At 39.6% G+C, this 24,193-nt stretch overlaps 1 protein-coding gene and 1 long non-coding RNA gene across 4 annotated transcripts in view; both read left to right on the forward strand.

Moving 5' to 3' along the window:
- EPC2 (enhancer of polycomb homolog 2) overlaps nt 1-24,193 on the forward strand; it is an 86,569-nt gene that overhangs the window by 48,284 nt on the left and 14,092 nt on the right. For all 3 annotated transcript variants that reach the window (XM_038421960.2, XM_043505109.1, XM_043505110.1), the window contains 7 exons: nt 1,502-1,708; nt 4,344-4,492; nt 4,789-4,921; nt 9,083-9,274; nt 10,243-10,332; nt 14,021-14,166; nt 14,284-14,627. In XM_038421960.2, coding sequence (XP_038277888.1) covers nt 1,502-1,708; nt 4,344-4,492; nt 4,789-4,921; nt 9,083-9,274; nt 10,243-10,332; nt 14,021-14,166; nt 14,284-14,627 — 1,261 coding nt within the window. The remainder of the gene's footprint in view (nt 1-1,501; nt 1,709-4,343; nt 4,493-4,788; nt 4,922-9,082; nt 9,275-10,242; nt 10,333-14,020; nt 14,167-14,283; nt 14,628-24,193) is intronic.
- On the forward strand, nt 15,782-21,989 carry LOC122458089. The gene is made up of 2 exons (XR_006277935.1): nt 15,782-17,669; nt 18,819-21,989. It is a non-coding gene; the product is annotated as an uncharacterized LOC122458089 (long non-coding RNA).

Raw genomic sequence — 24,193 nt, forward strand, 5'->3', positions numbered from 1 at the left:
TCCTGGATGCCACTGGGGTCCTGAAATCTTACCTCCACAAAGTCAGAGAAGTCAGTGGTTCAAACTCCTTGTTTTTCTTGTGTTCTGGCCAAGAAAGAGTAGTTCATTTTTCTGTTGGTCCTTGCTAAATGGATTTGAGTATGTATTAAGGAAGCATATATATCAAAGGACTTCGTGTGTCCTATGGAGGCATTAGGAATTGCTGATTATAATGTGACTGCTTCATGGGAAGCCTCTGTGTAGAGGAAACGTGTCAGGCAGCTTTTTGGTGCTCTCTACGTAACTTCATGGACCATTTTGTGGATGTTGGAGCTTCTGCTGATACTTTGGGGTATAGGATTCAGAGTACTGAATCTGAGTGTTAGGAACCACTGGGCAAAAAAAATTTTTTTTAGATTGTTGGATCCCGACAAGCAGAAACAAGTTTGATCCCACCTGTAAATTGTTTTTCTGTATGGGCTCCCAAAACTCTGGAATCCAACTAAGAATCTTACTTTGTACATAGTTTGTATTTTAGTTTTATTTGGAATGTGGGTCCTGCTGATGAAGTTAAAAGCTGTTCAGCTAGCAGTTGACCCTCACTGAAGAGAAGAAAGATGCCAAATGATCCTGTCAGTCAATTTGAGGAGCTATCTGAGTATGCAAAAGGACAGCCCCCTACCACTACCTGTGTCCATATTAATGGAGCCCCTTGTGGAAATATAATTAGCAGGTAGGGCTGGCCAAAAGTCCACTTTCCTGTTACAGTAGAGAGAACAAAATTAAATAACAAATCATCTTCCCAATGCAGAATTGATATTTTTAAAATATTAATTCAAAAAGAAAACCAAATGAGGAAAAACTGAGTATATTAGAATTTCTAAAATGCTATTCACAGTAATGGACAGAGTGGCTTTTTGAAAATTTTTAATATATATTTGTATATAGATGAAGTACATATACTTTTCTCTGTAGATACTATATGGGCATGTGAGCAGGTGCATGTGGCCACTAAGGCTAGTATTCATTCGAGGTAGAATGGATGTAAAACTGCTATATTGGTATTGTGGGAATAATAGTAGGGTGAGGACAGAATTGCTGACTTCTCCCCCCCCCCCCCTTTTTTTTTTTTTTTTTTTGCCATTTCTCTCCTTGCACTGCTATAGATAGATATAGCTAGTACTCATTCCAGTCAGAATAGACAAAACTACTGGGTTAGTGCTAAGTGGTAGTGGTTATTGTCAAGATATCACTTATTTTATAATGTCAAAAAAAATTCCACTGCTTATCTTTATCTTGTTCTTTTACTTTAGCATGGATGGTAGGCTACCTCACATGCCACTGCCTCAGAACTCCTTTTGAGGCTGAGTAATCGCCTTCATGTTACAGTGCAAATCAAACCTTTCAATGCAAGAGAATTGTTAGCTTTATCTAGAAGCTTTAGAAAGAAGGATGAATTAAGATTGTAAATGACTTTCTCCTTGCTGTTCTTACTGAATTACATCTTTGTGTTTTCTTTCAGCTTGTAACACTTCAGGAAGCTAAATTGCTGCTAAATGAGGATGATTACCTTATTAAAGCTGTCTATGACTACTGGGTGAGAAAACGTAAGAACTGCAGGGGGCCATCCCTTATCCCTCAAATCAAACAAGAAAAAAGGGATGGCTCCACCAACAATGACCCTTATGTTGCCTTTCGGAGGAGAACTGAGAAAATGCAGACTCGAAAGGTAATTTGTGAATATAGGACTGGATCCTGCAGTATGCTAAGCATTCTGGTCCCAATCCAGCAAAGTCCAGAGTGCTCAGCACTTTGTAGGATAACCCCATAATATGCCTAAAATTAGTTATCTATCAACTAGACTTTTTGTACTGCATTCATCATTGTAGTATCTAACTAATGTCCTGAATAAATTTGAACCTTGTTAAACTGACACAATCAATTTGTAATCTAGCCTGTTTTCTAATAATAAAAGTAGCTAAAGGTCATACTCTTGCTTTTGTGGTTTTACAGTCAGTTTCCTGTGTAGTACCTGATCATTTTAGTAGAAACATGTATTTAGCCTGCTTAACCATTGTTGTTGGACGCAGCGGTAGAGGGTTATGTTGAAACTGGTAACTGAGGTGAAGAAATGAGTATTAAGTCTCCTCCTTGTCCTGGTCACAAGTGGGAGGGAAAGGGGTGATGCATCCTCTCAACTGCTTCTTGGATGTGTGTTGGGGTGCGACTCTCACTGCTGTGGCACTTCCTCCTGGCTGTCTTGGGAATTAGCTCTGCGCCCTCTTCTGGTGGTGTCTCACCCACTGTCACCTCTGCTCCTGGACCCACATAACTCCCAGGACCGTGGCACCCTCTTCATGACACTGCCTTCCGACTGTGCCACACTCCGAGTTCTCTCTTTCTGGGGGACCTGCAATCTCCGCCCAACCACTTCCCTCAACTGCAGTCCATTGTCCCAGGGCTGCTTCCCATGCAGCTCCAGCACCCTCTTCTGCCCTTACCGCAGGGCCTCAGCAGCCCTCTCTCCAGCTCCCAAGTCCCTGCTTGCAGCACTGAATTGTCCCAGGTGCTGGGGCTTCTTCCCCCTGCTAGGAGCCCAGTCGTCTTCCCTCAAATTCCAGTCAGCTACTCAACTCTGCTCTGCCCTGCAGCCCTTTTTATATGGGCCTGCCAGGCCAAGATTGGTTGCTCCTTGCAGCCCCTCTCTAATTGACTGCCTCCAGTGCAGCCTCCCTAGGGCTGCTTTTAACCCCTTTTCTACCAGTGCGGGGCAGCCATCCCATCACAGGGTGCCAAACAGCCCAAACAATATCCTATTTGTTCTTGGATGCCAAAGGCTTCAGCTGTTCCTAAACATCCATCTTCCATCAAATTCCATCTTCCTCCAGACAACTTCAGCAATGTAGCTAAGCGTTTTCAATACAAAAATTTATCATGCATTGAAAATTTAAGGGGCAGTATAAAATAAATTGTGTAATATTATGTAATATTAGAGTAGGATACTGTACAGATTGTAGCATTTATTTTCTTAACTAAAAAAAACCCCCCTCCATTTAAAAAAAAAAAAAATTACTCAAAGCTGCCACAAAATTACACCGTAAAATGCCTCAGAAAGCAGGATGATTTTATTTCGGTTTTTACCAAAAAGGTTGGTGGTTATTGGATATCTAATATGCCGGTGATTGTCAATAAAAATGACGCAGGATCAGAAGCTAAAATAGGAAAGAACAAGTTAAAAATTACTTAGGCCATGTCTACATTGCCACTTACAGCCATGAAACTTTCTTCACTCGGATGTGAAAAAACACACCCCTGAGTGATGCAAGTTTCAGCGCTGTAAAGTAGCAGCATAGATAGCTCTGGCAAATATTTCCCTCGCAGAGGTGGTTTTTTTACAGCGCCAGGAGACAACTCTCCCAGCGCTGGAGCCGCGACTACACAGCCATGTTAAGTGCTGCCGCGGAAGCACTTTAAAGTCGGCTGTATAGACATACCCTTAGACAAGTTCAATGTCTTCAGGTCACCAGGACCTGTTGAAATACATCCTAGAATACTCAAGGGGCTGTCTGAGGAAATATCTGAGCTATTAGTGATTTATATTTGAAAAGTCATGGAAGATGAGAGAGATTCCAGAGGACTGGACAGGGCAAATGTAGTACCAAAAGGGAAATAAGAACAACCCAGGGAATTACAGACCAGTCAGCTTAAGTTCAGTACCTGGAAAGAAAATGGAGCAAATAATTAAGCAATCAATTTGCAAACATCTAGAAGATAATAAAGTTATAAGTAGCAGTCATAATGGATTTGTCAAGACTAAATTGTGTCAAACCAACCTAGTAATGACTTTATATCTGATTTGTATCACAATTTACTTGAACCTGTTTGTGAGAGACAGAGGAACAATACAATACAGATCAGCTGTTCGAGTTGCTATTCACTAGCTTAGGTTGGTTATAGCTGGAACTGTAAAGTCCTCAATTTTCCATATTTTGATATCAATCTTAAATATAGTAAAACTCATGACTTGCAGAATCTAGGTAAGCAAAATATTTTTAGGCAAAATCCTCAGCTCTTTTATACAAATTTCCATTGACTTGATTGGAGCTTTATTGAAGGAAAAAAATTAGCTTAGGATTTGACTTTACAGAGATATTGCTCTTCCTTTCTTGTAATCATACTTTACGGTTTGGTGCACTGAATAGTTTATTCTTGTGAAAGGTTTATGCTAGGATTCACATGGTCAGATTCTGCTTTCTGACGACAGGCCTACACTGTATAATATTTTGCTAAACTGACACAATTTACATCTTCCAGATTTTGCTTTTGATTTATACTTTTACTAATATTCCATCTATTTTCAATAGAATCGAAAGAATGATGAAGCCTCTTATGAGAAAATGTTGAAATTAAGAAGAGAGTTTAGCAGAGCCATAACAATTTTGGAGATGATTAAGAGAAGAGAGAAAACAAAACGGGAGTTGTTGCATTTAACATTAGAAGTTGTGGAAAAAAGGTAAAGTTACCATCCAACATTAAATATGAGAGCCCCACTTTAAATATGTATAAAATACTGCATTGAATAAAGGGGTTTCGTTCTATTTCAAATGCATAGTAACACATTTTGTAAATTAAGCTACTGCTCCTGTATGTATACATGACTTTTGAACTTTTTTGATTAGTTGAAGGCTTAAATCTCATTGTAAACTTCATAAAACTGAAAATTGTGTTTGTTGTACAGCTGCTTTTTTTTTTTTTAATAATATGATGTTCCCATTAAAATGTATAAAGTTCCCCTTTTATAACTTTCAGGTATCACTTGGGTGATTATGGAGGTGAAATCCTTAATGAAGTCAAGCTTAATAGACCTGACAAAGAGATGAGCGCCACTCCAGCAACTCTTCATAATGGAAACCACCACAAAGTTCAAGAATGTAAAGTTAAGGTAAACTTGTTTTTGTCCACATTGAGACATCTTGTTGCTTTGAACAGCTCTTGTAGTTGGGTTGGCTAGTCAATCTAATGTGCAGAGTAGGTGCTTGCATTGGGAAAAAGAAAAGGAGTACTTGTGGCACCTTAGAGACTAACAAATTTATTAGAGCATAAGCTTTCGTGAGCTACAGCTCACCGATGAAGTGAGCTGTAGCTCACGAAAGCTTATGCTCTAATAAATTTGTTAGTCTCTAAGGTGCCACAAGTACTCCTTTTCTTTTTGCGAATACAGACTAACACGGCTGCTACTCTGAAACCTGCATTGGGAAAGAGAGTAAAAGACTGTCCCTAATTTGAAAAGGTTATAGTCTAACGTGGTTCAGATGTCTAGGTATCAGTGACACTTGACATCAGTTTTTTCTTTAAATAAGAATAATATAGTATTCTTTGTTCCTATCTTTCTCACTACACTCTCTTTTAGTTGTAAGGAGATACATATGTAAACACTTAAATGTGAATTTAAGGGCCTATACCACATACTGAGACATACAGTGAACTACTTTTCTCTTGCCTTCCTTTGGGGAGTAGAGCTTTGAACTTTTTTCAGCAGCACAGTCCAGGAATACTGATAGCTGTGGACAGAATCATTCCACAACACAAAGATGAGACTATTAGGGAAATGTGGAGTGTCAGTAAAAGGTGAAGAAAGAGTTACAGAATTCTAGGGGTTGACATAAACTAGGGATTATGCATCAGAGAGCAAGGCCTATTAACATTTCCAGGCAGATAGCTAGCTCAAGAATACAAGCTTTACTATTTATTTTGTATAATGTCAATGCTTAGTAAAAACTGAGCGATCAACATTTTCAGGAAACTCTTTGGGTTGTGGACAGTAGTCTGATATTATTGAGAGCTGTGCACTATTGTTATCAACTAGCAGTGATTCTGATTTCCTCCCTCTGACAGTGTGATTGTATCAGAAACTGTGTGTTGTTAGTGGAAAACAATGCAGACAAGGTGTGAGCCTTTTAATTCTACATAGGCACCACATTAGGAGGGAGAGACCTGGAAGACTTAATGCTATTCTCTTTGTCATGTGCACGTTAATTAATTATTTTGACAGGCTGAGATTGGGAGAGCTGTGGGCTGCCAAATTTTGTGAAGTGTTATCCTTTGCAGAAGAGTGTTGTTCCTTAACTTCCTTCTGACTGTGCTGAACCACAGTTGGTCTAGTTTTATTTTTATACTTACTGAACTTGGGAGTGTTTGTAACATCAGAAAAGTAGGGTTAAAAGAATCCATCCATAGCTAGAAATTTTGGACACCTTCAAACTAGTCACGCTGCTCAGTTTTTTCTTAACTCAGGCAATGGATAAAATTAATCTTCTGGAGATTTCTCTATTTAAATCATCAGTGGGAGAAGCTCCACCAAAGAAATGCTCTCTAACAAATAAGCATTTGAAAACTCCTGGTCCAGATACATCAGAATAGAAGAAACACATCAAGAGTTCAGGTGTAATCTAGCCAGATCATCAAATCAGAATTGCCTAAGATGAAGTGGCATTAGATCCAAATATCCATTCTCCATTGATCATTTTTTACCTAGTGCTTACCTTTATCCTTCCCTTTTTCTTAATGCTTCCTGAAAAACACATTCTCAGAGCTCAAAAAACAAGAAAAAAGAAATCCTGTAGAGAGATCTCGCTCTCCATTGTATTGGACTGCTCAAAATAGATTGATAAAAATTAGGTATTCAAAACCCCCCAAAAGATTGTAGAATAATTATCTGAATATTCCATTAGAGGATAGTCTTGACCTTTTGTGCAAAATAGAAGTAAAATACTTGGTACAGAAGGACCTAAGTAAACACAGTTCCTCAGGGCTATTCCATGAATAGAATGAGAGATTCAGCTATTCCTGCACAATGTTGTCTTACTGCTTCAAGAAAAGAGCGCTATCCTTGTTTCCAGATGAGAAAAAAATTAAGGTGTTTTTTTATTCCGCCTTGTCTTGTGTCAAATGCTGATTGGTGCTGAGCATCTATAACTCGAACTTAAATTGAAATGGCAATTATGTCAGTATGCTCAACAGTATGTACTGTAGGTTTTGAATGGTTTGTCTAGTCTAGTTTTAAACTTACCATGTGATGGGACTTCCACCATTGGGAGTCTGTTCCAAAACCTAATGGATCTCATCAAGAGATAAAACAATTCCTAAATAATTTGTCCCTTCTTGATGCTCACACCCTTCAAATAATTGTATATGGTTATGTCTTTACCTCTTCCCACTTAACCAAGCTATACAATTCTCAGTTCTCTCGGGGACAGTCTTCTCATGAAGCACACCATTGTAATGCAGGAGAGGATGAAGCTGTTAATATTTCCTGTTAATCCAGAAGTCCTTTTGGTCCCAAATCATTGTTAATGGTTGTGAAGCACAGAACTAAATACAGTGAAGTATAAAGATCAGTATAAAACAGCAGGGAAGACAATGAGGAGTTATATTGCCCATGTGCCTGTTTTTTTTTTTTTTTTAAAAAAAACAAAAAAACAAAAAAAACAATCACTGTAACAGGAGCAACTCTGAATTTCTGAAACTGTGGTTGGCCTCTATGAGGAGCCTCAGTCAAAGCCAGGGAAAGAAAAGAGGTAAAACAGAGGGAGGAAGGAAATGGGAATTCCTTTTTGCTTTATTGTTTCCACTTGGGACAAAGCGGAATCAGAACTGTGCACTGAATGTTATTTGGACAGATGGTTCTCCTTTTGCTGAGCTCTGAGAGGAAATGACACATCAAGAAAGAGAAAAATGTAAGCAGTGGCAGACATCAGAATCTATACATTTAAAATATCGTAGAATACAACATCTGTTTTCAGGTTTTTTTTAAGTGCGGGGAGGAGACTAATGGGGGTGGATTGCTACCACCATTTAACTGTTTGTTTTTTCTGTTTAAAGAAATATGTCTGTCAGAGAGATCCTGCTTTTTTAAAAGTATATAGGTCATGGACACACTTCAGTTTTATTATAATGAAACAGCATTTAAAAATTGAATTGACAAAAGCCTATTGCAGGAACTTATTATAAGATATTCCTAAGTTGTTTGCCCTTTTGCTTCCTAGAATCATTCCAGAATATGATTTTATGGCTATGGCTATATTATGACTATGAATTACAGTTTTTAGTTAACACTAGTGACACCTACTGGTTAGTTAAGTTAATTGCAGGCAGTTACCTTTATTCTGTTACAAGAACTTCCTTTCCTTGTACTCTGTATGTGTTTTTTTTTTTTTAATTAAGGCAAAGTTACAATAAAACAAATTATAGTACATCTCTTACTTGCGTAGGATCAGGTTATATTATTCAAAGATCCTGGGTAAAGATTCTGTCTTTCTAGCTGGGGAGCCCTCTTCTTCTGACCATTCTAGAAAGGGTGACCAAATTTCTAAATACCTATCCATTGTACTGTGTATTATCAGTTATTAAAATGACTTCAATTGCTTGCATTAGCTACAATCCAACATTGGTGCTGACAAGTTAAATTCTTAGAAAAACTTGTTGTTTCCTCAGCAGCCAAGCTGTATCTGTCTTGTAACAGAAAAGGAGAGATTGAGGATAAGCATCTTTTAAAGCATCTTGACAGTTCTGAAGTTTAACTGTTGCTGATGAGTATTTATTCTTGAGTAAAGTTTTTGATTTAATTCTGATCAAGCTTCATACTGTAGATTAATCTTGCTGACGTAAGCTACTAGGATGAAATAGTAATAAGTAATAATAGCACTGGATTCTAAACAAAATGAAAAGTGATGAAATGAGTAATCAGTGGAATAAACCCAGATCATCGTTCTTCATTCCATATCCCAAGCAAATTTAAAACATTTAAGAGAATTGCACGTCTTGTGGCTTAGGAAACTGAGTTTTGGAAAATAACCAGAATGGGATTTTCAGCTGCAGGATATTGAATTGCTTGGTCCAAAAAACCACAACTCCCTTCTGTAGTCTAAAAAAGATATTTGTTCAATATAAAAGATATTTCATTGGTCCTTTTTGTTTAACTCTGAGATTGCAAACAATAATGGCTTCCCAAATGTATGTTTCAGGAAAAGAGAGAGTAGTTTTAATGAATTAAGGAATATTATGTTTTCTTTCTCCTGTCCAAAAAACTCTTCTATACAAACAGCATCCTCACCACCCATCTCTAAAAGAAGATGTGTCAGATGTTGTCCGTCAAAAGAAGAAGTATCCAAAGAAGCCTAAAATAGAGAGTGTAATAACTCCTCAGCAGCCCACTACTGAGCCATTGCCTGTTATCAGTAAGAGTGACATTAAACAGTACGACTTCCACAGTTCAGATGAAGATGAATTCCCACAGGTAATTAACTAAAATAAAATACAAGTAGTTACTTATAACTGGGGAGGGATCAAAATTGACTTGAGTTTAGGTGATCTAACCTCAAAAGTGGGTATATGGTTCTCCTGATCAGAGATTGTGAATAGTTGGGTTTAGACAAATGCTTAAATAGCATAATAATGTAAAATAATTGAGGTTGGTTCTGTTATTTTGACAAAGATAGAGGGGCCTAGTAATTAGAAGAGGGGGCTGGGAGGTGGATAGACATAGTTAGTTATATTCCTGACGCTATTGTAAAATGGGTTAATCATACTTACCCAACTTTCTAAAGAGCTCTCAGGTCCACTGAAGAAAAGCTGTATAAATGCCAAGTATGAGAATTCCTTATGTGGCCATCAAGTTTTTATCTCAAATACCCTTCATTTTTGTGAAGTCTATGTAGGTGTTTGTACACCTGCATTTTAGAGGACCCTCTTCCACCATCTGTTTCTCTGACAAATACTGCTACCAAAATAGCATATTATAAATTATATTGGAAATGCTTTCTTATCAGTTCTAGATTTTTTTCCTGATATTTCTGGTATGATTTTCTCAGTTTTAAGTGTTAAATAGATAACTTGGGATGGTAGTTTCGGCAGCTGTAGTTCCGTGGATGAAGCACAAGTCTGGGAGTCAGGACATCTGGTTTTACTGCTGATTCTCCCACTCATTTATTGTATGACCCTGGGGATGTTACTTTATCTTTCTGTGCTTCATTTCTTTCTCCCCCACAAAAAAAGTTACCTTTTTTTATCCATCTTTGTAAGCTATTTGCAAATCTCCGAATACAAAGCACTACATAAACATAGAGTAGCATTACTCAATATACAATCGAAAAGAGTTAATTGCTTATGACCTATATTTACTTACTGGTGGCTTTAAAGAGGTAGTGAAGTATCTCTAAATTGTGGATAGTACGATTATAGAGAATGAATTTGCTTGTGCTTTAGGTACCCTCACCAATATCAGAACCTGAAGAAGAAAATGATCCCGATGGACCTTGTGCTTTCAGAAGAAGAGCGGGATGCCAGTATTATGCTGTAAGAATTTTGTTGCTGTTTTTAATAATGTACTGGCAGCATGCTAATATTAAGAGGAATGTCTGTATCTGAGCCAAGGAATTAGACAGGCTGTTTGGTCAATCCAAATAAAATCTTCACAACAACCTTTCATTTTGGGCTTATCTTTCTTCCATATCTTTCTTTCTCTTTTCTTAAGGTAGATTCAATGAGTGCATCAAGATCATCTATAGCACTTCCAACTAGTCAAATCAACCATCCCTGCTAGGAAACAGGGAGTACTGCTTTCTAGTTCTCCTAGCTCCTTTTCCCCCTCAGCCTTAATGTTCTGACACAAATATCAAGGGTTCTGAGGTGGCACCTGGATAAACCTGGATATGCCATATGTTAGCACATTTAATTAAGTGCTTGTCTACACAAGCAAGGTGGGATGTGAACCTATCTTCTGGTAGCCTGCTGTGTTCTAACTGTCCATGTGGACGCTGCTGATGTGCACTGATAGTTAATGTGCTTTGGTCCAAACCTGTTTCAAATGCCAAGTAAATGTTTGTGTAGACAAGCCCCAAGAAACGGCGGTTTAGATCTGTTAATATTTAGGACAACTAAAGAGATTTAAACTGAAACCATGTAGAGGCATCTAAGTGTAAAATGCAGAAGTTACAATAAATATCAACATTCTTTTTAGTAAAAGCTATATATACTTCTTGAGTCAAAGAACTTCCACTGCGTGCATCAGGTGAAGTGGGTTTTAGCCCACGAAAGCTTATGCCCAAATAAATTTGTTGGTCTCTGAGGTGCCACAAGTACTTTTTTTTTTAAATAACTTAGAGTTAATAGAGATTTATTTTTATATCAAGATGCTGTTTAAATAGATTACAGTGAGTACTTAAAATAGAGCACTTTGCCTTTATACCAGAGGATAGATTTCTTGAACGCTAATCTAAAATCTATGTGCAGTTTCATTAATTATGCTTTTTTTTGCTTGAAATAATTAAATTTTAAAATACAGAAGATAACTAGACTAGCTTTGAAAGGTCTTTGATGTAGCATTCTAAATGGAAATATCATAAACTTCTTATAAAACATCTCTTAACTGTTTAGAATAAACAGTGTGAAAATTGGCTCAGTTCAGGCACCAGATAATTTACTTAGAGGAAGATTCCTATGCTTCAAATTCTTGATCACCCAGAATAATCCAATAACTGGGAAAGCTTAAATGACAGTCTTTCTCTTCCCATCCTTGAGGGGCCCATAGCAAATGAGCTGCAAGAGGACTATTTAAAAAAAAATTATCATCCCAAGAAAGATGTATTCATTTTTTATATGCGTTTAAAAATGCTGTTTGTGCATTCTTGTATTACACCAAAATGTATTAATACATAATGAAAGTGAATATCCTTTGAGATCATCCAGATTCTTAAAGAAGAGTACAAAATTCTTTGAAAGTGTAGTGTATAACCTCCCAGACACAGGTGGTGCTTCAGCCTTCAAACTTGAAGCAGTTTAGCAAAATGTCCAACCATAAGTGTTGCCATACCACCTCAGTGGTGTAGGGACGGGAGAGGACGAAATAAGTGACATAATGAGAATTTAAAATACTTACCTACACAAACTAAAGAAGTGGCTGCTACAATATATTTTATTTTTCAGCTCCTGAAATTCTTCTTTGCTTCAGAAATTCACTTGTTTTATATAGCATATGTTTTATCAAAGCATACTTCTGTGATTTTTCTAGATAGTCTGGATTTTAGTAAACACATTAGTAAGATAATACAATTCTGTTATTGTTTTGAAATATCGAGAAAAGAAAACCCTGAGTTTTAACATATGAAAGCATTTATTTTATATAAGCTCTGTATGCTTTTGTCAATCTTAAGAAGTAAGCTTTACTCTGAAATTTTTTGCACTTTTTTTGCACACAGGCTGCTGCATCGCAGAGGAAAAATGTGAGGCCAGTGTGATTTGGAAACTGGCTGACTCAATCCTCAGAGCTTGAAACAGATATCTTGGTTTTGAAACTGGCAGTGGGGGAGATCTTTAGTTCTCTCTGTATACCTGACACTTATAGCTTCATTGGTCATAAGTGTTGATCACCTAAAACTCCTTTTTTAAATCAGTGGTAGCTGTAGATGCTTAACACTGTCAAAATCAGCCATGAATGCATATAGCGGAACAGGATTGAGACTAATCCTGTAGTGCCATATCTTCTTAGCTCCAGAGGCATTGAGATAACTCACCAAACAGCTGCTCAGACATTGGTGAAGTGTCTACTGCAGAGGACCCCATAGGCAAGCTGCCACTATACCTATAGACTGATCCAATCTCTTTGCTTGTGCTACTGAGACATAAGAGGCTGGGTAGTGACACAAAATCCTTTTTGTAAGCTTAATCTTAAAATACAAGTATTTAAAAGACATAATATTTAATTTAAAAACATTAACTTCCCTGTAATGAACTAGGTTGGTTGATGAGGAGGACAAACAAGTTTTTATACAATACCCAGAATGTAGAATGAGTACTCCCTAAAAGTCTACTGGAGCATCTTAGGTCTCGAATAAGCAGGTCAGATGTGTTCAAGTATCTGGGTAGCTGTGTTAGTCTGAATCCACAAAAACAACAAGGAGTCCGGTGGCACCTTAGAAACTAATATTTATTTGGGCATAAGCTTTCGCGGGTAAAAAACCACTTCAGTTATCTCAGCAGTCTCCCAATTGACTTGGTTCCTTCTTTGGACGCTGCGGATCATGAAGCTCTCTGTATTTGTTCCTCTTTTTCTCCCATAGGTTTTCTTGAGTGCATCTCATGGTTCTGTAGCCTCAGGCATATCTTAGTGATTTCCAGGTTCCTACGGGTTATCAGATGTTATTACTCTAGTGCTCTTCTACTTTGCAGATACTTACCATTGATCAGGCTGTTGGCTTGTACTTTTACATCCAGCTCCAGTTCCCTAGTGACTAGCCAGCTCGTTTGTTGTTCAGTTTTGCTGAATTTTGTGACTGCTGGCAGCAAGTGCCATCCCTGGTTGGCCACTAATTTAGTCATTAGATCCACTCAGCCCTAGAGGTTTGATTGCAGCTTCCTTCTCCTCAGCTCTTCCAGCAGCAAAATGAATGATTTTTGATTGCACTTTTTTTTCCTGGTGCAATCAAGAAAGGAGATATATTGTGACACTCCTCCCTCCCCCCCCCACCCAAAACCCACAAAATTCCCACCTCCGTGTCGCACAGGCATACTTTTTTCCCCTGCAGAAAGAGTTGTCTGACCCCTTAGTTTTGTGATCTAAACTTTTGCTAGTTTGAAAATATAAGAGTTGACAAAGTGGGTCAGATCATGGTTCATCTTACTCAGTATCCTGTCTCTGACAGTGGCCCATACTAGAGCTTCAGGAGGAATGTACTGAACAACGTAATTATGAAATGATCCAGCCCTGTCTTCCATTCCCAGCTTCTGGTAGTCGGAGGTTTAAGGTCGCCCCGAGCATGGGGTTGCATTCCTGACCATCTTGGCTAATAGCGATTGATGGACCTATCTTCCATGAACTTACCTAGTTCTTTTTTGAACCCAGTTATATTGAGAGCATTCCCCCATGTTTCAGTCATAGGTAATGTTGTAAGATACTTTTAAGAAATGGTATTATACATTCATAGTTTTCTTGACCAAAACATATGCCATAAATTTGTGCAAAATTTAATTTTCTTCTCCTCTCCAGCCTCGTTTGGACCAAACTAATTATTCATGTGAGAATTCGGAACTGGCAGAATTTGACAAGCTGAGGTACAGGCATTGCCTCACAACCCTTACGGTTCCAAGAAGATGCATAGGATTTGCAAGAAGGCGAATTGGCAGGGGAGGAAGGTAGAGTGGCATTGCTTTGATTCTTTTGGCCCTTTTAACCCTCCCATCCTTTAAAAAGAGATCACATAACTAATGTCTATTAAATTTGTTTTGTTTTTTTTTTTCTTTTTAAATCAGGGTTATAATGGACCGAATATCTACAGAACACGATCCTGTCCTGAAACAGATAGACCCCGAAATGCTAAATAGTTTTTCAAGCTCTTCCCAAACTGTAGACTTTTCTTCTAATTTCTCACGGACCAATGCTTCCAATAAACATTGTGAAAACAGACTGTCCCTTTCTGAAATACTAAGCAATATCCGATCATGTCGACTGCAGTGTTTCCAGCCAAGGCTACTAAATTTACAGGACAGTGATAGTGAAGAATGTACCTCAAGGAAACCAGGGCAGACTGTGACTAATAAAAGAGTTTCTGCAGCATCTGTAGCTTTATTGAACACCAGCAAGAATGGCATATCAGGTAGGCAAGGATTTGAATTGTTGTGGAACTTGACATTTACATCTCCTATGTTATCCCTGGGATTGGGCTGACAACGCCATCAGTGGGGATACGTGACCAAACAAGTACAGGTAAAAACTAGTGATTTTGAAGGTTTGAGATGCACAGAATCTTCGCAAAAACCAACTTCAAGTTTCTGTTTTTTAAAAAAAAAAAAAAATTGGGTAAAAGGCCAGATAATGTGTTAGATAATGCAGATTTGGGTATTCATGGATCAAAAAGTCAGGAATTGCCTGTGTTTCAGTGCTGCTGCTCTACACCTCCAGTTGCTGAGATTGAGCGTTTTGAACATATCTTGTTAGCTGAACCACTGTATAAGGAAGGAAAAATGCTCCTTGTAAGTGCAAAACAGCATTTATTTTAAAGGGCTTATTCATTTGGCTTTTATATCCTGCTGAAGCAGAGAGAAAGCAGCAAGAATATGTTTATATAAAGCAGTGGTGTTGTAATAGCAGTCCTATAACTATTTTTCTATGTGTGTATTGACTCCATTAATGTGTATGTGTAGTGGGAAGTTTCTGTCTGAGGGAATACCAGTTCTTGAAGTATAATATATCTACATGTACCACAGTGTGACTGTCGCTCATTAGTTACAGGAGAAGAGTTGTCAGTTGTATCTTGATGATAGTCGTGAGTAACAGATGCGTTATTTTCATCCCATGAAATGACAGTTTGTTTATGGCTTTTGTGGAAGGTCATAATTTTGTATAACTAATTTTGGTGAAGTAGTCTTTGATGGGACAATTGTGTGCAATTATTGACTATTTAGGAATTCTTTCTTCTGTTTTAAATTCCCCCCTCCCCTTTAATATGTATAAATGGCATCCAGTACCTAGATGTAACTTCTTTATTTTTTTGAGTTGTCATCTGGATCCTTCTGTGTAGGTGCCAATGTACCTCAAGCCACATGTACTTGGAATAATTTGAATAGCAGAGTCTGTCAGAGCTATGCAAGTGTCTTGTGCCTCCTTGTGCTACCTTACAAGGTCAGCATAAAGAGTGGAGCAGCTTTGACCCTCCCTTAGTTCTGTCTTGTTACCTGTGGCAGCAAGATAGAACATGATGAGCATCTGACCCACTAGTTTTTAACTTGGGCTAAATTATCTTAAATTCTTCAAAAGGTCTTCAGTACTCTTCTGATTCACTTACAGATGACCACCATGAATAATACTTACCCATCTCTGCTGACTATTGATGAACAGATTTCCCCCTGCACACACACTCCTATACCCAGCTCCTTTCCATGGCAGATTTGAAAACTGGGGGATTCAAGCCTTGCTTGTCTTATGATTGACTTATTTCCATTGAAAGATAGACACCCATAGGTATGCCTTCTGTTAAGGAGAATCCCATGTGTTGGTGTGCCTACTATTTTCTGCAAGAACATGTAAGTTATGAGACACCCAATTGAAATTTTATCTTCCGGAGCAACATTTAGGGGTCTCTTCAAACTGAGAGGAGATAACAAGTTAGCATCATCCAACACACTGTCTAGCAGATAGATGACGTCAAAGACAAGAGTGGAGAAGACGAAGCTAAGCAGGGACACTGCATCATGGAGAAAAATCTGACTTATCACAACTTCGAGTGGCAAATTGCCAGACCCTACTGTCCAGATAAGAGTTTTTGACCTCGGATAGAGCAACACCCTCTCTCTCAAAGCTCCCACTTGACAACTGGGAGAGGCTCAGAAATAATCAGGGAAGGCCAGTTGCTGATTAAGATGGCCATACATGCTCCAGTGGATGCCGCCGACGGCACAGGCAGAATCATGGTCACAACAATGACGATGAGCAGAGAATCCTGGCTCAAAGCATTGGGCAACCCTAGAGAGGTTCAGGTCACAATCCAGGACTTGTATGGAACTATTTAATAAGTGAATGGATAGTGCTTTGCACTCTTTCAGAGACTCAAAGGCCATCCTGCACTCCTTGGGTTTTACATCCCATCCCTGTACCATAAGCTGTATCACCCTCAACCCCCATCAAGACAACAGGTGCCAACCTGTCATTCTAGGCAACATGAGTACCGTGCCTTCCTCCTACTTGGCAATGCATCGTGCTTCTACAGAATTGCAGCAAATTTGACAGGATGGTTGGGAGCCACATCACATCTAGTCTAGAGAGTGTGAACTTCAGCAGCCACCTTACCCCATGCGTGTGGTCTGCTGTAAGCTTGGACAGATGGATGTTAGAGATCATTGCCCATGGCTACCCCATTCAGTTCTACTTTTTAACCCGTATCCATCTCCTTCTCCTATCAGGGACCCTTTAAAAGCAGAGGTGACCTTGTTGCTTTGCTTTGTAAGCTATGGAGGAGGTACACCAGAATTTAGGGGAAGAGGCCTGTACTCCTGGAGCTTCTTAATCCTGAAGAAGAAAAAGGGGGTCTTTGTCCTATCCTAGAGCTGAGAAGGCTCAGCAAGTACTTACGCTATCTTAGGTTCATGGTGGTAATGCTTGCCTCCCTTCTTTCCGTGTCTTCGAGCTCAAGATTTGGTTTGTGTTTCTCAATTTGCGCAGCACAGATTTTGACAGACAGTGCATCAACAGTGTATTTTATATAAACAAGATAGGAATGCTCAGTCATAACCCCTCTACCAGGAGGTCATCAGGCTGTGGACCTGGTGTCACTGGATAACCCCTCTGGATCTACAGTTTTCTGGAACTGGTTACAGTCTGGTGGATTTCTCAAGCAGGCATGCAGTAACCAACTATGAATGGTCAGTGCAGACATCTATCATATTGCACCAGTGGGGAACGCCCACAATAGATCTGTTCATCGCAGAGGGCAGCACCAAATGCCCAAACTTCCACTCCAGGGAGGGTATTAGCTTAGATTCCTTTCCGGGCACCTTCCTGCTACAGTGGTCTGCAGATCTTCCCTCCTCTCCACCCCAGTGTTCCTGATCCTGAGGGTGATCTCAAAAATCAGCCTAGACAAAGCCATCTTGATCCTAATAGCTCCCTACTGGCAGAGGAAATTTTGGATGTCTGACTTCCTGTACGTGTTTGTTCCATCTCCTGTCTTTTCCTCCATCTGCCCAGACATGAAATAGTCAGTTTAAAGCCAGAAGGGACCATCAAATCATCTAGTCTGACCCCCAGCACATGCACACTAAACTCAGCAACCACAATTAGACCACAGGAGACTAGACTAGACTAATAATCTGCCACAGGCTGATAATAGAAAGGACAGAGGTATATTAGTGCCTAAGCCCCATGCAGTGGCAGGGAGATGATTAAGTGAGAGAAATACACGCACATAATCCTGGCAAGTGACCTGCATCCATATGGTGCTGAGGAAGCCCCCGAAGTCGCTGCTAGTTTGACATGAGGGAAAATTCCGTCCACCTCCACATATGGTGATCAGTTAGACCCTGAGCAAGAAACAGCCTCCTGAGAGAGAGAGTTCTAGCTGCCACCTCAGAGCCCTGTCCCATCTCCCATTTCCATCACTGATGCTTCAGAGGAAGGAGATTTTAAAACAACAACAAAAACCAGAATACAGTGTGGGGAGGAGTCTCTTTCTGACCCCTCCAGGTGGCCATCTAAAACCATGAAGCAAAAACTTTCATTCCTAAAAGATGTAAGCTGGAAGTGAGCCCCGGAGCAGCTGAGTCCACCTTCTACAAGCAACCCAGTTATATAGACACACTCATATGTTTGTCTAGCTCACTCTTAAAACTAATTAAGTTTGTTTGCCTTCACAACTCCTACAACCCCCTGATGGTTAGAAACCACCTTCTAGTTTCTAGTCTGAATATGTTCATGGCCAGTTTCTATCCATTTGTTCTTGTGCCAACATTGTCATTTTGCTTTAGTCGCTTTTCACTATCCCTGGTATTACCCCTTTAATGTATCTATAGAGATACATTAAATATAGATATAGAGTCATATCCCCTCTCTTCTTTTTGCTAGACTAAACCAGCCAAGCTTTTCGTGTCCTCTATTCCCTTAATCATCCTAGTAGCTGTTCTCTGCACTGGTTCCTGGCTGAATTAATCTATCTTGAACCTGGGGAACCAGAATTGTACACAGTATTCCAAATGAGGTTTTATCAGTGCCTTGTAGAATGGCATTAACGCTTCTCTGTCTCCATTAGAAATGCCGGACCTGATGCGTCCTAATATCACATTTGCTTTTTTCACAGCTGCATCACACGGATGGCTGAGTCATCCTGTAATTGACCAACGTACCCAAGTCTCTCTCCTCCTCCATTGTGTCTTACTTATGACCCCGCAGCTTCTAGCAGAAATTCTTACTAGACCCTGAGTGCATGACCTTGTACTTTGTATTATTGAATTTCATCCCATTACTGTCACTCCAGCCTTCTGGGTAAATTAGATTTTCTTGTATAATGTTCCAATTCTCCTCTGTATTGACGCTGCCTTCCAGGTTTGTATCAATAAACTTCATTAGCATGCTCCTACTTTCTGTGCCAAGATAATTAATAAAAATATTAAATAAGGTTGGTCCCAAGAGTAACCCCACTAGTGACCTCCTTCCAGTCTGAGAGATCACCTTTCAGCACATCTCATTGCCTTCTTCCCTTTAGCCAGTTCCTTATCCACCTTATAATTCTTGTACTGATCTCCCCCAATTCAGCTAATAATTTCCAATGAGCTACCAGGTCAAATGCTTTACTGAAGTCCATGTATATTAGCACTACTACACTTCCCTTATCTAGAAAAAGTTATTTTCTTAAAGAAGGAAATAAGGGTAGCCTGGCATGATCTATCTTTGGTAAATCCATGTTGCATTACATCATCTTTTCTGTTTACTTCCATGAATTTAATTATTCTTTCTATCACAATTTGTTTTAAGTGTGTGTATACTACTGAGCTCAGATTAACCAATTTGTAATTGCCTGGATCTGTTTTTTTCCTTTCTTAAGTATAGATATGACATTAGCTATCCTTCAGGCATGTGGTGCCACCATCAAGTAGATAGAGGTATTAAAAATCCTTGCTACTGGACTAGCAATCTCATGTGCCAGATATCTCAGAACCACTATCAAATATTGCACCCAGCCCTGCAGTTGTTGCACCTAGCAGCTTGGATGTAGGCTGGTTGAGCTCTATTGACAGAGACTGTTTTTGACAGGTTCAAGAAAACCTCATAGAAAGCCTGGAAACCGTCTACCAGAAAGATCTACCCCTCCAAATGAAAATGGTTCTGCTTTGGGGAATCCAGCATAAATTAATTCCAGTTAATACCAGAAATCGTTGACTACATGCCACACTTTAAATAGGCTGGATTGACTCTTAGTTCTCGCAAAATCCACCTTGCAGCAATATCAACATGTCACACTTTGATGCAGTCATACTTGGTCTTCAGTCATCCAACAATATCTAAATTCTTCAAGGACCTCCTGCATACGTACCCATGTGTTAGAGACCTGACTCCTGCATGAGATCTTAACACCATCCTCCTGAAACTCATGGAATCTCCATTCAAGCTATTGTGAGATAGCTGCATTATCACCTTGCCTTTAAAACATGCTTTCTGGGAGCTATTACCTCAGCATGGAGGGTCAGCGAGCTCTAAACTCTTATGTCTGGATCTCCTTGTATCTCATTTCATAGGGACAGAGGGGTTCTGAGACTGCACCCTAAACTCATCCCTAAGGTAATCTTACAGTTTCACTTCAATCAACCTGCCAGTCTTCTTCCTGATATTACCCTCTATGGGAGAGAAGAAGCTACTTACTTTGGATGTTTCCAGAGCCTTGCTTTATTACCTTTCAGACAGCCTCCCTGCCTTTGTGGTTGTATCAGACTTGTTGAAAAGCCAAGCCATCTCATCTAACTGAATCATTCACTGTATCTCTACCTGCTATCAATTAGCTGGTGAACCTCTATTTCCAAACATCAAGGCATACTCCACCAAGACACTGGCAGCATCTTCTGTCTTTTTCAGAAATGTGTCAATATCTGAGATCTGTAAAGTAACAACATAGAGCAACCCACTGACTGTAATTAAAGAGTCTAGAGTGGCCCCCTTACCATCAGCTGTGACTCTGCATTGGGAAGCTTTGCACAGATCAGAGGACCCTTCCCAGATGGCAAGGACTTGGCCGCAGGGCCAGGACTAAACCTTTGTAATCTTGTCCATCTGCCACTCATCTGAGGCTCTCATCAAATGCCTTTTCTGCATTTAAAACATCCTTCTCCTTCTCACTTAATCCTCCGTTTCCCTCACTGGCTCCATCCTCCCTTCCTGATTTACCCCTCATCTCTCTATAGTTCAGCTAACTCTGCCTGCTACTTTTTCTTCCCCTCTCAATCCCAATCTCCCCCCACTTCCCACCAGCTGAAATCCAGGTCCCTCATCCTCCTCACCTCTGGTGACATTTACCCTAATTCTGGCCCTCCTTCCATGCCCACTCTCTCCACATCCTACACACATTTCTGTCATCACCTCTGCCCCTTTTATGTCACCATTCCTAACTTCACACCCATCCCTTTTTTCCCCCTGTTCCTTCTTCCCTTTTCTTGCTGTTTTTGGAACAACCACTTCATCTTTATTAAGATCCCAATGTATTCACATCTCACTCCTTCTAGCTCACAGCTCTTACAGAGACCTGGATCCCTTTAGCTGAAGCTGCCTCTGAAGCTGCATTTTCTTATGGGCCTCTCGTCTCATGCTCTCCGCATTGTATCAGACTGGGGTGAGGGTGTTGGGCTGTTTCCCTTTCTGTCTCCTTGTTTGAATAGCTCTGCATCTGACTGTCCTCTCTCTTCCCCTTCCAAGTTGTTGACAACTACCATTCACCTAACTCTTTCCCAGCAGTCTTTCTCTCTTTTTGACTTTTGGCTCTCTCCACAATCTCCCACATATCTCCTCATATTCAGCTTCTACGTTCATGACGCATCCGACAGCTTAGCTGCATGTTTCCTCGCCCTCAACTCTTCATTTGATCTGCACCTCTTGCCAGTTTTCCCACTCATTAAAGGGCCATTGACTACGCTGCTCTCCTTGCGTCACTGTTCTCCACTTTTAACTTTTTAACTCTCATTACAAGATCAGCCATGACTCATCCCCATCATCCACTTCATCAGTTTTTTCTTGCCTTGCCTTCCTTTCCCCCCTACAACTCTTCTCCTTCTCCACTGTCACAGATGCAGAAGTTTCTCATCTGCTGTCTTTCTCTAACCCCTCCACTTGCCCCAGAGACTCCATGCCACCTCCTGATCTCCCTTGCACTCACTCTCATCCTCTCACTTGTTATTCACATCCTCCACTCTTTTCTGGCCCTTTCCCCTCACAATACAAGTATGCTTTAGTCTGTTCCATCCAAACAACAAGCAGCAAAACAAACCAAAAACCCCACCTGTGACTTTGCGTACCTCTCCAGTGAATGCTCTATCTCTAAGCTCATTGAATGCAATTCAATGTCTGTAATTGCTTTCTGGAGTTCCTTTCCTCCAAATCCATCCTAGACCCTTTCTAGTCTGGCTTCTGTCCCTTGCACTCCACTGAAACTGCTCATGCCAAAGTCTTCCTAGCCACCCTGAGAAACAGTACTCTATCTGCGTTCTCAATCTTTCAACAGCCTTTGACACCAACTATGCTCAATCTTATCCAACCTTATCTATGACTGTCCTTTTCTAGTTCTGCTTCTTCCTCTGTAATCACTTCTTCAGCATGCCCCCTTTCAACTTTCTGAGGGGGTTCCAAAGGGCTTAGTCCTTTGTCCCCTTCTCTTCTGTGTGTCTGAGTAATCTCATCTGTAAACATAAATTCAACAACTATTTCTACACTGATGATTCATCGATCTACCTCTTTTCTCTAAACCAGTTTCCTTCTATCTAAACTAAAATCTTGGCCCCACTCTGACATTTTTTCCTGGGGGGCTAGCCGTCAGCTCGTGTTCAGTGTGGCTAAAACACAGCACTTGACCTTTCCCTCTCTTCCTCTTTTGATCATTGTGGGCAACACCAACACCACTGGGCCTGAATGTCATCTTCAACTCTGATGTCTCTGTAGGTTGTCACATCCAGACTAAGGCCATGTCTATATTGGTGATATTACAGCTGTAAGATCACTTGTATAGCCTCTCTGTGCTGACTGGAGAGAGTTCTTCCATCAGCATAATACAACTACCTCAACAAGCGGTGGTAGCTATGTCCACAGGAGAAGCTCTCTCAGCAACACAGCCCTGTGCACACTACTACTTAGGTTTTTTCACACCCCTGAGTGACATAAGTTTTGCCAACCTAAGTGGTCATGTTCAATTCTTGCAGACTCTTTCTGCATAATCTCTCTAAGTTGTGATCATTCGTATCCATCCACACAGTCAGAATTCCTGTTCAGGCTCTCATCTCAATTACTGTAACATCCTTTTCTCTGACCTTGACAAACGCAATCCTGCTTGTTCATGTCCATTCAGAATGCTGCTGCAAAGATTGTTCTCTTAGCCGTTGCTTTAACGATGTCACCTCTTTTGAATTCCTCAACTACCCCACCGCTCTTTTATTTGCTCAAAGAAAAGCTGCTTGTCTTCTTTCACAGCTCTTCATGGCTTAACCCCACCTTACCTCCCATTCAGTATCAAAATGTTGAGTCTCTCGCCTCCAGTCTGCCAATGATGTCAGTCTCCATTTGTTAAATTTTCAAACAAGCACTTTCAAGCTTTCTCCCATGTTGCCCCTCATGCTTGGGAGGAGTTCTCCATAAACATTTGCAAAGCTATTTCATTCTCTTCCTCCAGATCCCTACTTAAAAGTTTCCTTTGCCATGATGTTTACACACATCTTGATGTTAGGCTGCTGGTGTTCTGAAACTGCTGCCTGTCATGCTGACCAAGATTCGCTCATTGTTTCCTTGTACTCCCCTAGTATCTGTCTGTATCTGTTGTTGTCTTATATGTAAATTATAGCAACTTCAGAATTCAGGACTTAAATCTCCAGTTTGTCCATATAATAACTACCACTGAAGGATTTCTTTATTTTAAGACAGCTTTTTTTAATATTTGCCAAATACTTATTAAACAAATTATTTTCTCTAAAGATGAAAATGATGAGAATTCTTGTGTACTTGCAATTAAGATTTATTGTTAATTTATTAAATGTTCTAAATTTCATATTTAATGTTTTATAGTTGTAATACAAGATTGTATACACAGCATTACTTGTGACAGTGTTTTTAGATCTAAATTCCATTTTATTTATCACTTAAAGTGTACAAAGATTGATTATATTTTTGTAAAATGTTCTTTTCCTTATGCAGCTATGAAATAACATTTAATAATGGAAGCTTAGGATAAACCATAAAGCTTTTTCTTTTGCTCTCTTTAGAGACCATACATAAGTACAATGCAACCCAGTTAAAGTTGCTGTAGGAACCTTAACTTTTACATTTTCTGACTTCATAAATTTAACATTGCAACTTTAACATTGTACTAATACGGCTTTTTGGTATGTATTGATAGTGTCACAGGTTTTCCTGGCATGTGAGACTTTTTAAACTAGATAGTCCTGGTCTGAATAATTTTTAAAATGTAAGAACCCAGTTCTGCAATTC

This window comes from Dermochelys coriacea, chromosome 11 (genome assembly GCF_009764565.3).
Source record: "Dermochelys coriacea isolate rDerCor1 chromosome 11, rDerCor1.pri.v4, whole genome shotgun sequence".
NCBI lineage: Eukaryota > Metazoa > Chordata > Testudines > Dermochelyidae > Dermochelys > Dermochelys coriacea.